Source organism: Asterias amurensis, chromosome 5 (genome assembly GCF_032118995.1).
Source record: "Asterias amurensis chromosome 5, ASM3211899v1".
In the NCBI taxonomy this organism is placed as follows: Eukaryota; Metazoa; Echinodermata; class Asteroidea; order Forcipulatida; family Asteriidae; genus Asterias; species Asterias amurensis.
The window spans coordinates 26,298,386-26,313,136 of NC_092652.1; the positions used below are offsets into that span (position 1 = coordinate 26,298,386).

The 14,751-nt window shown below is 38.5% G+C and overlaps 2 protein-coding genes across 2 annotated transcripts; one reads left to right on the forward strand and one right to left on the reverse strand.

Annotated features, from left to right (window-relative positions):
- Positions 1-284: 284 nt before the first annotated feature.
- LOC139937350 (uncharacterized) lies at positions 285-11,690 on the reverse strand. Its single transcript, XM_071932454.1, has 2 exons — positions 11,177-11,690; positions 285-850 (listed from the first exon to the last, which is right to left on the reverse strand). Exons 1-2 carry the CDS (start codon positions 11,688-11,690, stop codon positions 285-287), a joined length of 1,080 nt encoding a protein of 359 aa, XP_071788555.1.
- On the forward strand, positions 3,307-3,873 carry LOC139937589 (nanos homolog 2-like). The gene has a single exon (XM_071932798.1). The coding sequence runs from the start codon at positions 3,307-3,309 to the stop codon at positions 3,871-3,873; it is 567 nt and encodes a 188-aa protein (XP_071788899.1).
- Positions 11,691-14,751: the final 3,061 nt, after the last annotated feature.

The following is a 14,751-nucleotide window of genomic DNA, read 5'->3' on the forward strand; positions in this document are numbered from 1 at the left end:
CTTGGTCCAAAAGTTAGCTTGCCTTCGGGAAAAACCCTGCTCGGAATGCGTCAGGTAATTAATTTATGTTTGTATTTATACCATAGGTCATTTTGGTTGATAAGCAGTTTGCAACAGCAACTAATATTCCCATTGTGGTAACGATGTAATGACAGGTAAATACACATAACAGTATGGTAAAATAAGCAATATAAGTCTCGGGAAAAGTCCTCATCACATACGTTATAATGACGAATGAGTGACATAAAGTAAGTGTTTTCAATAAGTTATCTTAATCCGCAATGTCACATGAGTAATTGATGACGTGGATGATGATGCAATGCAACAGTCATATCACATCCTTGTTGCTGATGGTGATGGTGAAGATGACGGTGAAGATGCGGCTGGTGGTGATGTAGGTGGTGAGGTCCTCCCTGTAACATCTGGTGACCACGCCCATCAAAGTCTTCCCTCATCCTCATCTTCTTCAATTTCATCCGCCTGTTCTGGAACCAAATCTTAATCTGCCTCTCACTGAGGCTGAGCGACCGGGAGATATGGGTTCTCCGGTCCCGTGTCAAGTACATGTTGAATAGGAACTCCTTCTCTAGCTCGTAGGTCTGGTATTTTGTGTACGGGCGTCGCTTCTTACGAGGCGGGCGGATGACGGTCACGATGGGGGCTTCCGCGTCGATACTCGGCGGGCGAAGGTCGGGGGGAGACTGAACTGCCATCCATCTACACGGTGCTTTGTCGTGACTGGTTTTATTGCTCTCATTGGTGGTGGTGTTTTGGTTGATGTTGTTGTTGTTGTTTTGGTTGATGTTGTTGTTGTTGTCGTTGCAGTTTAACCTTGATGGTGACGTTCCATCTAAAACAAACAAATAATTATAATTTAGAATAAGTCTAGATAATTTATTGAATCCGTTGAGTTACACTGAGATAAAATAATTACAGGAACATTGATTTTATTTTCTGAACTGGGCGGATTTCCCTGCCCGGAGACATAAAGGAACAAAGCCCGAATCAAACACAAAGCATAGCTTTGTATTGCTTCAATATTTGATAGCGCCCTCTATGGAATGAAGCCGTCAGTGTACTTCAGCGTCATCATACACTTTTGAATTAAACAAGTTTACGTTTTTATGAAAGTATCTACAGTTAGTTAGTAATGAATGATTATATATGATTTTTTTGATCCTTCATAAAATGGTTCTCAGATAGGCTACTCAGCGCAAGCGCAGAACCTCACCGCCCCCCCCCATGCCAGTTTTTCCATCTGTCCCAAGTATCATGTGAAAGTAGCCAACCCCGTCGTTGACGCTTCGCTCGTTTCGGCAAATTATAGGTAAATAAAAACATATTAGTCAGGAGCTACGAAACCAACAGGTCTTTTTCTGAAAGTGTCTTCTAATTCCATCATTTCCACTAAGTCTCGTCAGACAAAGCATAAGTACAAACCAATCACCCTACAGCTTTTCAACTCAATTATGCAGCAGTAAAGGCACATTAATATTATAGTTTTGTTACATAATTTTGGTTTCATCTCTAAAAGAAGAAGGGACGACGGCCGCAGGGTTGAGACTTTTACCCGAATGACCCAATAAATCCGAAGGGCACAACGCGGCTGTAGACAGGTGAGGAGGTCGTAAAGGCCAGCCCCTCTTCTCGGCCGGAGGGGAACATCAAAAGTCCCGCCGGGCGCTGAGGTAGATTTTGGGGAATGTCTGTCTTCATTTTCATAAAAACAGGACTCGAACTGAGAAGGAAATACATCCGAGTGTCCGAGAGGAAAAACATATTCTAGATCGTAGTACATTGATACCAAATTGGCACAAAAAGTCAATGGTTTTAGGTATCGAGAACTATAACTAACATTTCTTTACAACTTGTACAAGAAAAAACGTTGTGTTAGATTGTTTCAAATTGCTTATTACCAACCAAAAGGACCAATGTTATGCGAAAAGAATCAGTGGCTTGCATGACGTTTCAACTCTATAGAGCAGAGTCTTCCTTGAAAACGTCAAAAAATACTCTGCCAGTGACGACAAGTTAGGCTTATAATGCTTCTGGTCTTTTTGGTTTGCAAGCAGTTTGCAACAAGTTAAATTTTCTCACATAAAAAACGCGAAGTTACTGGGTCAACATATCGGAGCCCGGTTGTATCTGCTCTCTGACACTTTTTGTATTCAGATATGAGAAATAAAATGAAATTCGTACGATTTTTGCATTATACCTATAGAAATCAAAGAGTATTCTGAGAGATATTGTACTCAACAAGTCGTGGGAGTCGATCTTGAAATTATCTGTTCTGATAAACGTTCAGATGTTCTTATTAGGCCCCTTTCACACGAGAGCAATAAGCATGGGTCATCTGCTAAATTGTAGCGTTGTTGTAACTTGTTTTTAAATGTACCTTGTGTGAAAGGACAACAATTTCCGTACCATGTCACATCTTGCCAAATAATGCTACATTTTACAACCATGATAGATTAAGCAAAGGGCCCCAGTTAAATTGCTGTCGTGTGAATAGAGCAAACAGGGAAGGGTGTGCAAATGAATTTACTAGGTTAGCAAAATAATATATATATGTAAGAGTTATAACGGATTTATATTCTTTAGAATGTTCTTTAAAATGTTGATGGGGACATGCTGCATGTTAGGTCCCAAATAACATTTGATTCGTTTTTCTTGTGACATACTCTCACTTTCGTTTGAAGAAAGTTTGTCAAACTTCGTGTTGAACTGCAATAGTTTGCTGTGTTATTTTATGAGGGATGACTCATATTGGTTTACTTGACTGAAGACCCAATCATGTCTTTCAATTTAGTCTTGCCATACTTGGTATCCATACGAACGTGCGACTGTCTTATTGTACTAGCATTGAGAGCGTCAAGTATCCATGACTTCTTTACAAATCAGTGTAATTACTCCCTTTGTTGGTAAATAAGTTCGTCGGCTCGTGTTTGAAGAAGTCCTAACAATAGCCACTGCTTGGAATCACTGGCTCGTGGCAGGTTGTGGGCTTTGGTCATTACCATCCTATTCAGCCATGTGCCTCAGTAGTTCCGACCGTGTTCCGACCAAACCCCCATCGGGAGCAATCATGCATAGAGTGCGGCCCGAGATCAACGGTATCAATAAGAAGGCGCGACTGTCTTATCTCACCGCCATCGAGGAGTCCCTTTTGTCTTCAAACACCAACCCGAACCAAGACGTTATGGATAAAAAGTATGATCGTTTGAGAGAAGGCATCACATTTGATTTGCCTAGCAATCAGTTAACATCAAGTCTACTCTCACTCTTAAGCTAAAATTTATTTGCAAGATGAATTCCAGCGGGTCTGTCTTCCTTCAAGAAAATGAGCTGGCTATTGAGATGCTCATCAACGAGCCAAGAGAGTTCGACCGTTTCCACGACTACTTCGGTCTTGCCCGTCTCGTCACTCCAGCTGCCCCCGTCTCCGAGCCACACTTCCTCCATGAACATGGCCAAGAAATCAAGCAAGACCAAGAACTCAATCAAGACAGCAGTGCAGACACTGGGTTCCGTCCCTTCACCATCGACGAGCTGTCCCGAGAAAGCCGTCCACAGCGAGCAAACCGATGGGTGGTGCCCAAGCCGACATGGTGCGTCTTCTGCAAGAATAACGGCGAGAGCGAAGAGGTGTATACATCCCATGTACTGAAGAACAGCCTGGACAAGGTTGCCTGTCCAAGACTACGAGCTTACACCTGTCCAATGTGTGGTGTCAACGGAGACAACGCTCACACCGTCAAGTATTGCCCGTCCAACCTCGGCAGCCTTCATCCAGCAACAGTCAAGACTCAACCTCTTGGGGTCTACCTGAGCAGTAAATTCATCTCATCCGCAGGCACCAGAATTTCCGTCTGACTCCAAGATGAACATCGTTTACACCGGCTCTTCTCAGAGCCAACACATAGTCAAAAGAGAGATCTTACATGTCTGATTAATTATTCAAAGAATTTCAATAAAGTAAAATGAAAATAATAGTTTGCTTAACTTCATCAAATATTTCCTTGTAATTTCACACCAGTTTTAAAACCTTGGCCGCCACGCAGCAGAATAAAAATTGAAAAACATTTCTTTTAAAAGCATAGCATCATTATACAGATATACTTGTGTACATGTTCACAATGTAAATACCTAAACTGCACTTAATTACATGCGGTTTGCTTTTAGTAGATTTTGAGATTTCTGACCTTATTTCATCGGTTCTTGTATGACTTTCATAATCGGTAAAGGAACACGTTGCCTTGGATCGGTCGAGTTGGTATTTGAAAAGCATTTGTTACCGTTTGTTAGAAAACGCATGAGATTAGAAAGATATTTTAAAAGTTTGATACAATGATCCACACACATTTGCCGACCGTGTTTGTCGAGGGGGTAAAAGAAAAACCACGCAATTTCGAGTGATACTTGTGTTGATCATTACTTTGCAAACATGTTTCTATCCAAAATTTTACATTGGCTCTTCATTTCAGCATTTATTGTCCCACTAACGACTTTGGGTCAAAGCTTTTCGTTAAAAGGAATGCCTGAGTCGCCACTTTAAATTCTTTTCTGATTTCGAACTGGTTTTATTTAAACATAACCCGAGTATAGTTGAAGATTCGTTATGGAAGAACTTGTGTCAAGGTCATAACAATATTTCAAAACCGAAGCCCCATCTTGTGACTTTGTTTCTATTCTCATAACCCGCCAATTGCATAGAGGCTAGAGCTGCTTAAGCACAGAGATATTAATAACTAAGCAAAACAATATGGTAACCAGAATACGGTAACCAGCCAAAATACAATGCAACATGTACAATCTGTGACTGGTATCCATGCTCATTATTGCTCAGCAGGGATTCTTAAGCACAACTTATATTTAAGCAGCTCTATGAAATTTGGCCATGGACATGGTCTACTCTAAACCCATACGCTTCTATTAAAAAATATAGATCATCTTTCACTCTGAGGCCGAAGGTGCTTTCATTGCACCTGGGGTCGATTTCACAAAGAGTTAGGACTAGTCCTAACTTAGGACTACTAGTCCTAAGAGATATCAAAAACGTACAGCTAGTCCTAACTTAGGACTAGTAACTCGTCCTAGCTCGAGATAAGACTAGTCCTAACTCTTTGTGAAATCCACCCCTGGTCACTCTGTTCGTTCATGCCATAAGTTTAGATCATGCAGCGACTACGCGCCATTGATCAATCGGTACATTGAACGAATTAATATGCAACTAATGCTATCTAATCACTCAATCACTGCTTTACCCGGCCGAGTAGGTTTGTTACCCGCGCGATCCTCACATTTCGCGTTTGCTTTTCATTACCAAAAACGAAACTTGCTTTCATCAAGAACCAGTGGTGTAAATATCACAACGATTTCACGACAATATCAGTACGATTTGAATGTCTTCAGAGATATTGTTTGTGTTTTAGCCGGTCGAGTAGGTTTGTTACACAAACGATCCTCCCATTTCACGTTGTACTTTCATTGCCAATAACACAACTTGCTCTGGTCAAGCACCAGTGGTGTAAACCAACTCGATTTTTAACCAGGGCCTAATTTCATAAAGCTGATGAGCAAAACATACTGCTTATCAAATGTCTTTGCTAAGCAAAACTTGAGTCGGACACCAGCCACAGCAATGCATACTTCACGTAACTTGAGATGGTAACCTGTTTCTGCTATATTATAGTGTGTTTAGCAGGTTTTTGTGCTTACACTTACAGGCTCTATGAAATTGAGCCCAGTACGATTTGAATGTCTTCAGATGTATTTTTTTATCCACCGAAAATGATCTGTTATTTCATCATTTCTATGTGAGGTACCAGGAACGGTCTGATCGCGGACCCACTCATTCGGGTTTCTCTGTATTGATAAAGCGCGCGAAGATAGCATGGACCCTGATTCAATTCCCGCCAGATTATATCCGGGTTTATCTTCTATCAACACATGACATGTACTCTACGTTTTTAATACTTGAGACTAGCAAGAGAAACACTCAAAGTCACATTTCAAACAAACTTATCATCAAAAGGTTTCTGGCAGGTTTATCAAATAAGTTCGTTTTGGGGAACGTGAGCTAAACTATCTAAAATTATCTGCTACTGTGTTTGTGGTGTCCCCAGACTGTGATATTTATTTTTGATAATGATTTATGTTCATAAGTCAGAGGGGTCAGACTCATTGCCCTTCCAGCCTCATTTGGGTCCATGCTTAATATTTGATGGTGAGAAATTTAAGATGGCTGGCAAATGATAAAGGCCTATCCAAACGTCTCAAGAAGTTTTTAACTTTCATCTTGGCACAGAATAGGCCGATTATGTTTAAGTCATGATTAAAGTCAAATGGATTAGAGGGCCAACTTCAAAGCTCAGTGAATGAGTGTGATTAGTGACAAATATTCACCGCTTGTCAACAGTCAATTTTATTAAACAAGTTGCAAGGTTTTTTTTCCGTAGTAAACCTCTATTATTAAAATGTAAACAAGGCCCTATAAGCCTATATGTACTTTTTTCAATGAGTTAAGACACGTTAATCTCGAGGAAACAATTCATTTCGTTTCATTTCCACCTTGGTGTTGGAATTGATACCTGATTTCCAAAATTTAATTCAACCCGAACGTTGATTCAAATCTTCAGCATCTTAAACAATAATAATGCCAAGCTTCGCTCACAAGCATTGCATTGTGTGGCATGTTTTTACACCCCAAATAATTCCGAAACCGTACCAATATCTTTAGAAGCGGAGGTTTGACTTTCAATAATAAAGCCATCAATCATGCTCCAATTGAGGATGCCGTGTATCGCTGCGATCGACGGGGTGGGCCCAGGCCATTAGGCACCCCTGTCACGTTGGGCGATTACCGAACAAATGTGACGGATATCGAGTGAGATACACTTAGAAGTTAAGTTTAACCAGTCCACAGGGTTTTCAAATTGGTTCACCAGCTCAAATTACATGGAAAAGTAAGCTTGTATAAAGATTCCTTCGTGATAAAGCAAGGCTCAATTTTTGACTGCAGTCAAAAATTGAGTGGTTTTAATTACTCTCTAAAAGTTTTAGCTTAAATCGTCACACAATATTAACGGGCTAGATTACCTAATACTAATGTTTATAGAAAACTGACCATATCCAAAACTCCATAAACGGAGGTTTATGATTATTCAGTCCAGACATTTTACTGTGTGTAACGACTTTGCAAACGCAATCGTATTAAGTTGCATCCATATTATGTTTTCATTTTTAAAGGGTTTGATTTAACTTCGGGACTTTGTTGACTAACCTGGCCGATGGTTCAACGACATAGTGTGGTATAGCGTCCATGTTTCCCGAAAAGCATAACATTAGTATTGGTTTCGCAAAGCCTTTGTTAAGGTACCCCCATCAAAAAGTTTTAAGATGATTATCACATGGCGATGACAAACAATAGTAATCGATTCTATCTAATCGATGTTGATGTAACATGTTGATGTATTGGAAGGCAGTTTGGATCACGATGTGTTTTCACGTAAACAAAATTTAACTAACAATTAATGTTTAAAATAAATCACTGCTCACAGATAATGCGTTTGCTACTTACAATTCGTTTATTTATCTCTTTATTTAAACACAAATCATAACAACGTTTGAAAGATGAAAGCTTTTTAGGCTGAAACATATTGACCGCTCGAATCAAGACTTGGGTAGCCCGTCCTAGACCGTGACACCACCGAGAGCCCGTGGGCAAATACAATCCAAAGACCCCATGGGTTCAAAGCCGTGTGATGGGCATACAACAACAACCCTCAGTCTCATTTGTTGTTTCCACCAAACTAATACTAAATTTTGTTGGAGTAAAAATACCCATTCGTATGTAGTTTCTTATAAGATCATTATTTGGGAAAACCACAAAACTGAAAGACACATCCTCATTTTGTGTAAATATAATGTTCTGTCACATCCTCTATAGTTTTCTAGAAAAAAATAACGTTTTCAAGACATGATCGAAACAATTGTTCATGGTCTTCGTGGGATTCTGAGCTAGTTATTGTTACCTTATTTGAATTCCAAAGATCGAAATGAGAGGCGAGTTTTAGGGACATTTTGTTTCTCGTGGGTTCGAAGACAGAAGAGTTTCTGAGGACATTTCGTAAATATTAAGTTCAGTCAATTGGTTATACAGGATTTGGAAAGGATACAAAAAAATCGTAATTTAATTTAAGTTTGAAAAATTACTGATTATGAAGTTCATATAAGTCCCATTTGTACTGTTTCTGTAAAATATTTCGCTCTGATATGAACCCAAAACGTGTTTAAATGTTGGAAATCGTACATGGTTTGTCACTATCTTCTCAGACTCACAAAACGGATTAAAGGCCACTAGGACACTATTGGTATTCGCAAAGACCAGTCTTCTCACTTTATCTCAACATATGCATAATATACCAAACCTGTGAAAATTTGAGCTCAATTGGTCGAAGTTGCGAGATAATAATGAAAGAAAAGACGCCCTTGTCTCACGAAGTTGTGTGTTTTCAGATGCTTGATTTCGAGACCTCAAATTCTTAATCTGAGGTCTCGAAATCAAATTCGTGGAAAATGTCTTCTTTCTCGAAAACTAGGTCACTTCAGAGGGAGCCGTTTCTCACAATGTTTTATACCATCAACCTGTCCCCATTACTCGTCACCAAGTAAGGTTTTATGCTAATAATAATTTTGAGTAATTACGAATAGTGTCCATTGTCTATTAGTCAACATTTTACCAGGTTTGATGAACACTGTCTGAGAGAATAGTGTCAGCTCTACCAATCATAAAACCTTTAATTAATACGCTCGTAATCTTGATTTCAAAAAAAATCGTAAATAATTTGATTTTGATCAAAGCCAAATGAATGAAGTAGAGACCGTCACTTTCTCTTGCCATCTAAGATAAAAGGTATAAGATGCAAACCATACGAGACTGTCGAAGATGGAGATATTTTTGATTGAAATACCTAAAATGAAGCTCTCTAATTCAAAATGATGTCTTGGGGAGGTATACGTTTGGTAATCATACTTAAATTTGTTGGCAAAAACAACTTTTTGTTAAAGCCTATAATTATTTACAGCAGCTTTCAAAAGTAAACATATTTTGAGAAACATGTCGCTGCGAAATAATTTGGTTTTGTAAAAATATATCAGTTTTTAAGCCCTAACTTTGAATCTGATGTGTAATCCTGTAGGGATTATTCCTCTACGAGGACATTCGCTCCTGCTGTTGGCGATATCTCAAATATAATAATAATAGAACCGCTTTACATTAGTCCCCTTTCTCAGCTCCCATTAGGGAGTATACAGGAAACACGAAATCAAGCATGTGAACTGAACACAACTTCGTGTGACAAGGGTGTTTTGAGCTCAAATTTTCACAGGTTTGTTATTTGATGCATGTTGAGATACACCGAGTGAGAAGACTAGTTGAGATGCACCAAGTGAGAAGACTGGTCTTTGGCAATTACCAATACAAATGTCCAGTGTCTTTAAAACAATTGAACAGTTCCCAAAAAACAAATGTATACTTTGCCTTTAAATTCAAGATTGGACACTTACGGTAAACAGTATTGTCCAAGGCCCACACTTCGTGTATCACAACTTCTATGTAAAATAACAAACCTGTGAAAACTTAGGCTCAATTGGTCATCGGAGTCGGGAGAAAATAACAGGAAAACCCAGCCTTGTTTCCGTATGTTTCGCCCGGTCATGGCATGTGTTTACTATAATCCGTAGTTCTCGATGTCGAGAATTGATAATTGTTTTAATAATGTTTTCTCAAAAAGTAAAGCATTTCATGGAATAATATTTCAAGAGAAGGTTTTTACCATTACCTTTTGTAAACCCTGTAAGTTATTTGTAAATCTGTGAACTTTTTTTTCTGTTCCGAAAGTTGTAATGGCTTTAAATGATACTGTATTCTTAATCGCATCGCATATGCCTGCATTGATGGATTTCACGCCTCAACTTGCCAATAGTCATACGATGATAGTTTTATTGAACTCTTTACGTAGTATTGTAAAGCTGAACCGCCTACAGGTCATATTGGATGTCAAGTTCAAAGGTCAATCCGTGACATGAAGAACAGAAACAGATACTTGGCCTACAATTCCAAAAATTTGTGACATGTCCGGGTTATAAATCAGGAAAAAATTGAGCTTTTTCTTATAAGAGCAGCGAGAAGAAATTTTAATTTTAAAAGCCTCTAGTGGGCGGTTTAGAAATGTAAATCTGGCAAATAAAACCTCAGTTTGAATTGTTAAAAGTTCAAGTTTTAAAATTTAGTAAATAAGTGTTTGACTATGATTAACATTATAAGTAAAATGCAACTTTCATTGAAAAGATCATTTGTTGCATCTGTATGGGATAAAGTGTAAAAACAAATTGTAAAACTTTCATAATTAGTTATGCATCAGAATGAATTCGGACCAGAATTAACACTGCAGTGGTGCTAATGGTGTTACAATCAATGATGGTTAAATACTTTGATGGCTTTTGTCCGACGAACTAAATTGTTCATCTGGATTTGACCATAAAATAATGGTTTACGTTGTCTCCGTCGTCTTCCTCTTCTACTTCTGGTTTTGTCAAATCTTATGGATTCTCTTATCGAGGCAGTTTTAGTGAAGCTCCAAATACCAAATGATGGTTTTCGTTTAGTTAGAGGCATACTGATAACCTCTTTAAAAGCTAGTGTTTGAGAAAAGATAAAACTCAGCCAGTCTTCAAGAAAGGAAAACAAAATAGTTGTAAAGCCTAGCTGACGTTTCGACCCAAGCAGAGTCTTTCTCAAAGACAAAATGACGAAACATGTTTTGTTTTATCAAGCTCTTTGCTAGTGTTAGCAAAAGGATGTAAAAAAAAAAAAAAAAAAAAAAAAAAAAATTGTGGTGCCACAAAAAAATGTTAGATGGATTAGTTCACTGGTTTAAGTATGAATTGAAACTTTGCACGGTGGAAATACGATATTAAAAGGTTTGCGGTAACACCATGTAATGACTACCTCACAAGTTTACTTTCTTTTGTTTAGTTAGATCTCTCAGATCATTAAGAGTTTTTGCAATGTATCCTGTGGGAAACATCTAAGAAATATAACCAAAGCTGATGTTGCTGTTGGAAATGCACACATAAATTGTTATTATTACAACAAGAGTACGAATTCACTTACCGTTTGCTTTGCACGATTGAAGAAGACAATCTTGTGGTGATGTTTGCAGTTTCTCCGACTCCGGGAATGTCCCCTGAGTTGGGGGCTTCATCTGGCCTTGTTGAGACCCCGGCTCACGCTCCTGGAGCACGGCGCAGGAACTCTGCAGTCCCCCGCTAGTGGTTGTGTGACAGCCCTGCTGGTTAAGGTGCACAGGGAAAGTTAGTTCTGGTCCGGGTTTCTCTTGTTGGTACGACCAAGGAGTAAAGTTTGTCTCGGGGTTGCTTCCTCCTTGCGATCCCAACCCTCCGCTTACCCCTTCTCCTCCTCCTCCTCGGTTGTTGGTGAACTCGTACCCCGGTGGGTTATGGCAGGAAAACCCGCCCATCAAACTAAAATAATTACCGTTTTGTGGCAGTGGAAATGGGCCATTACTACCGGGTGTTATGTTGTCATACAATGATGAAACAATTGGTGTAAACGTCTTGCCTTGTTGCAAACCTTCCAATTGGGAATGGCATGTGTCATATTGCATATTGATCGCAATCAAACGGCTTTTACTCCAAGGTAAAGTTATAAAATAAAACTCCAGTCGTCAAATTTTGATGACTCTATTTTCCTGCCCGAAATAAATATTTTATTGTCAGTTTATCATCAGTAGTTCAAAGCAACTACAGTAATGAAGAAGACAAGGTCGTTTGTGATCAAACAATTAAGTCGTCAACTTAATCAATAATCAACTTCTTTGACAATTTCATAAAAATTAGTTAAACTTTTGAAGCAATTTTCAACTAAAAGCACGCGTGTAATGTTAGTGTACCGAACTCCTGTCGAGTTTATAGACGACTTGTGTTTTAAGATAGTTTAAGTGTCCCCCAGGACACGTGATAGTTATTATCCAATCAAAGATGACATGGGGATGGACAGTGGTTAATAATGGCCGAAGTACATTACGTGATCTGGACATCGGGTCAGCCCATCCGATTACGTATAAATTACGGACATAAAAAACCGTGTTTTGACGAGGTGCTGGCTTGGATACTTTGAAGTCTTCATAAAAGTTCATCTGAGTGGTATTCAAAGAGACATTGTTGTTTTAATTTGATAACAAGATGAGTAGTGTTTGAATAACCTTACCTGTGTAAAATGTTGGGCCCTCTCTGTTCAACCACGGGTGTGTAATCGACGCTTGTAAACTGGGACTGGTCATCTTTCGGAAGGGTTGGTTTTCTTTTGAGCTGAAATTACGTTTTGACCTACAATTTTGGGAAAATTGTAATGAGAAAAGCCACAACAAACATGCCAAAATGCTGGTGTGTCCAACATTCAAAGATTTGTTATGAGTTTACATGCGTAGGCTAATACTTGATTCCGAGGAAAGGTTGTTTCGTCTGCCCAACGTATCACACGATACACTGCCTAATTGTAACTATATGAAATATACATTTTAGTATTTCCTTGAAGTCGTCAAGTCATGTTTCATAATTTTCATTTGAGTGTTCTATCTACAGGCAGTAATTCAGTGATAAGAAATACACTCCAAAAGTTAGACCTCTAACGCTTGTAAAAGAAATTAGAAAGTTACACTTTTATTAAAACAGGCGCGGCAGTACACTTCAAGAGTTTCCTTTGAGACAGTAACATCTTGATTTGCTTCCTTCACACTAACTACATTGACGTCATCCTCCAAATTCAAACAGAGTTGTTTCTCAGAACAAGTGACACAAACCTAACGTGACCCCCCCCCCCCCATCACCACCACTCACCACTGCCACCGCTGTTTATCTGTAAAATCGTTAGATGACAAATACTTCTCAGAAAAACATGGCGTTACTACTCCTTTAGTGGATTTGAGTTTTGACAATAGTGAAATTCTAAATCAAATACAAGCCTGAATGCTCCAGTGCATAAGTTTCGTCAAGTCACGTGTTAATTAACTGACGATTAATTAATGCTTCCTTACGTGCTGTTCCTCAGCACACATGCAGCTGTAGCTTTAGTCCTTCTTCTTGCGTTCCTCTGTAAAGCAAAATTTTAAGTGAGAAATATTATAATTATATGTTGTTTGATACATTATGTGAGCATTATAGAACACGTTCATTACGGTGAGTGTTGCGAGTATTACGGCATCAAACTGACCTGGTAAAACAATGCAATTGTCAAATGAAATTTACAATAATTATTGTGCCGACAAATTATTTTTCAGACACGAAGTTAAACACCATAATATGAGAACTTGTCCTAATGTCAATGGACAAGTTCTGCTCACCTGCTGTTCTGCTGTTTTGAGATTTCTATTATTTTTAAAGATTTGTTCTGGTAACTGTTTTATTGCATCTTTTCAATGTCGTTTATTTTGGTGATTCGTTGTTGTTTGTTGTGAGGTTTTTTCTTTCCTTCTTCTTGTTTGTGCACCTTACATGTGTTTGTTAATATAAAACGAATGTTATTATATTTTTAGTAACTTTTATACCTTTGTCTCTCATTGTCTTTTCATGGGCGCGCAAACACGCAGTGGAAAAAAAGATCCATCATCCAGGAATCATGAGACTGAATCACGGCAACAAAATAAACAAAGACAATTATTAATTAGTTGGCACTAAATTTAAAATGCTTAAAAGGGTATGTTATGGCATATCAATGTAAGGATGGGATTTCATATGGCCATTGTCAACTTTGATTTACTCAAAGTAATGAACAAAACAGGTCTTGTTCTGGAATCGTTGTTTTGGGGAACTGAAATGTCATCATAAGAGATATTTGGAAGTAAAGCAAAGTCAAAATAACTCAAACTAACAAAACAAGTTACTGTATTTGCTTATATAAATTTAAAGGTAAAGGTGTCACATAAAAAGTACAGGGCTAGTCACTTCCTTTGAAGTCCTAATTTAGAACAGATGACTGTAAACGGGAGCAGAAGAAGAGAAAAAAATAAAAATCTGTTGGAAGTTAGCTTTCCTTAAAAGCAATAAACAGGAAAACGCGGTCAGTAAAACTCGGTATTTTTATTTTGAGTTTCTGTAAGATCAAAGACTGGCGATAGAACGGGGGGCATTTACGACCATTTCAGCGGACAGACCTCACAGTATCGGCCGCAAATCAAAGGGCTTCCGAAGGTCTCGTTGCCGCTCGATCCACGGTCCAGACCTCGGTACGAGAACTGGCTCAAAGAGGGTAATGTGGAGGCTGGTGGGGTTTTATGATCTGAAATTGGGTCAAATTGTGTAAATTTGTCTCAAGAGAAGTTGGTAACTGGACGAGGTTAAAAATTAAAACAGTGGTGGAAAGAAGGAGATGAGATGTTCTCTTCCAGAAAGCAAGGCTGAGCATCCTTTCTTTAATATTTTACCACAACTTCACTTGTTTGATGATTCTTGAATAGGATTGTTGTCACCTCTTTACCGGTACAATCCCCTAAAAACAGTTTAAAATAATTCGGTACATTTAAATGACGCTCTACAAATAACAATGCAGCTCACAAACAAAAGCATTATCCTATAAACAAATATATACAAAAATTCCTATAAGTTGACATGGAAAAAATTGATAAAGCATACAAGAAAGAACTGAACATGTGACCCCCCCCCCCCCACTTC

Excerpts from the sequence above, each read along its gene's own strand:
- LOC139937350 (XM_071932454.1), bottom strand. The coding sequence starts at position 11,690 with ATGCAATATGACACATGCCATTCCCAATTGGAAGGTTTGCAACAAGGC. Across the intron at positions 851-11,176 it reads TCAATCGTGCAAAGCAAACG|ATGGAACGTCACCATCAAGG; the intron begins GTAAGTGAATTC and ends TGTTTGTTTTAG.
- LOC139937589 (XM_071932798.1), top strand. The coding sequence starts at position 3,307 with ATGAATTCCAGCGGGTCTGTCTTCCTTCAAGAAAATGAGCTGGCTATT.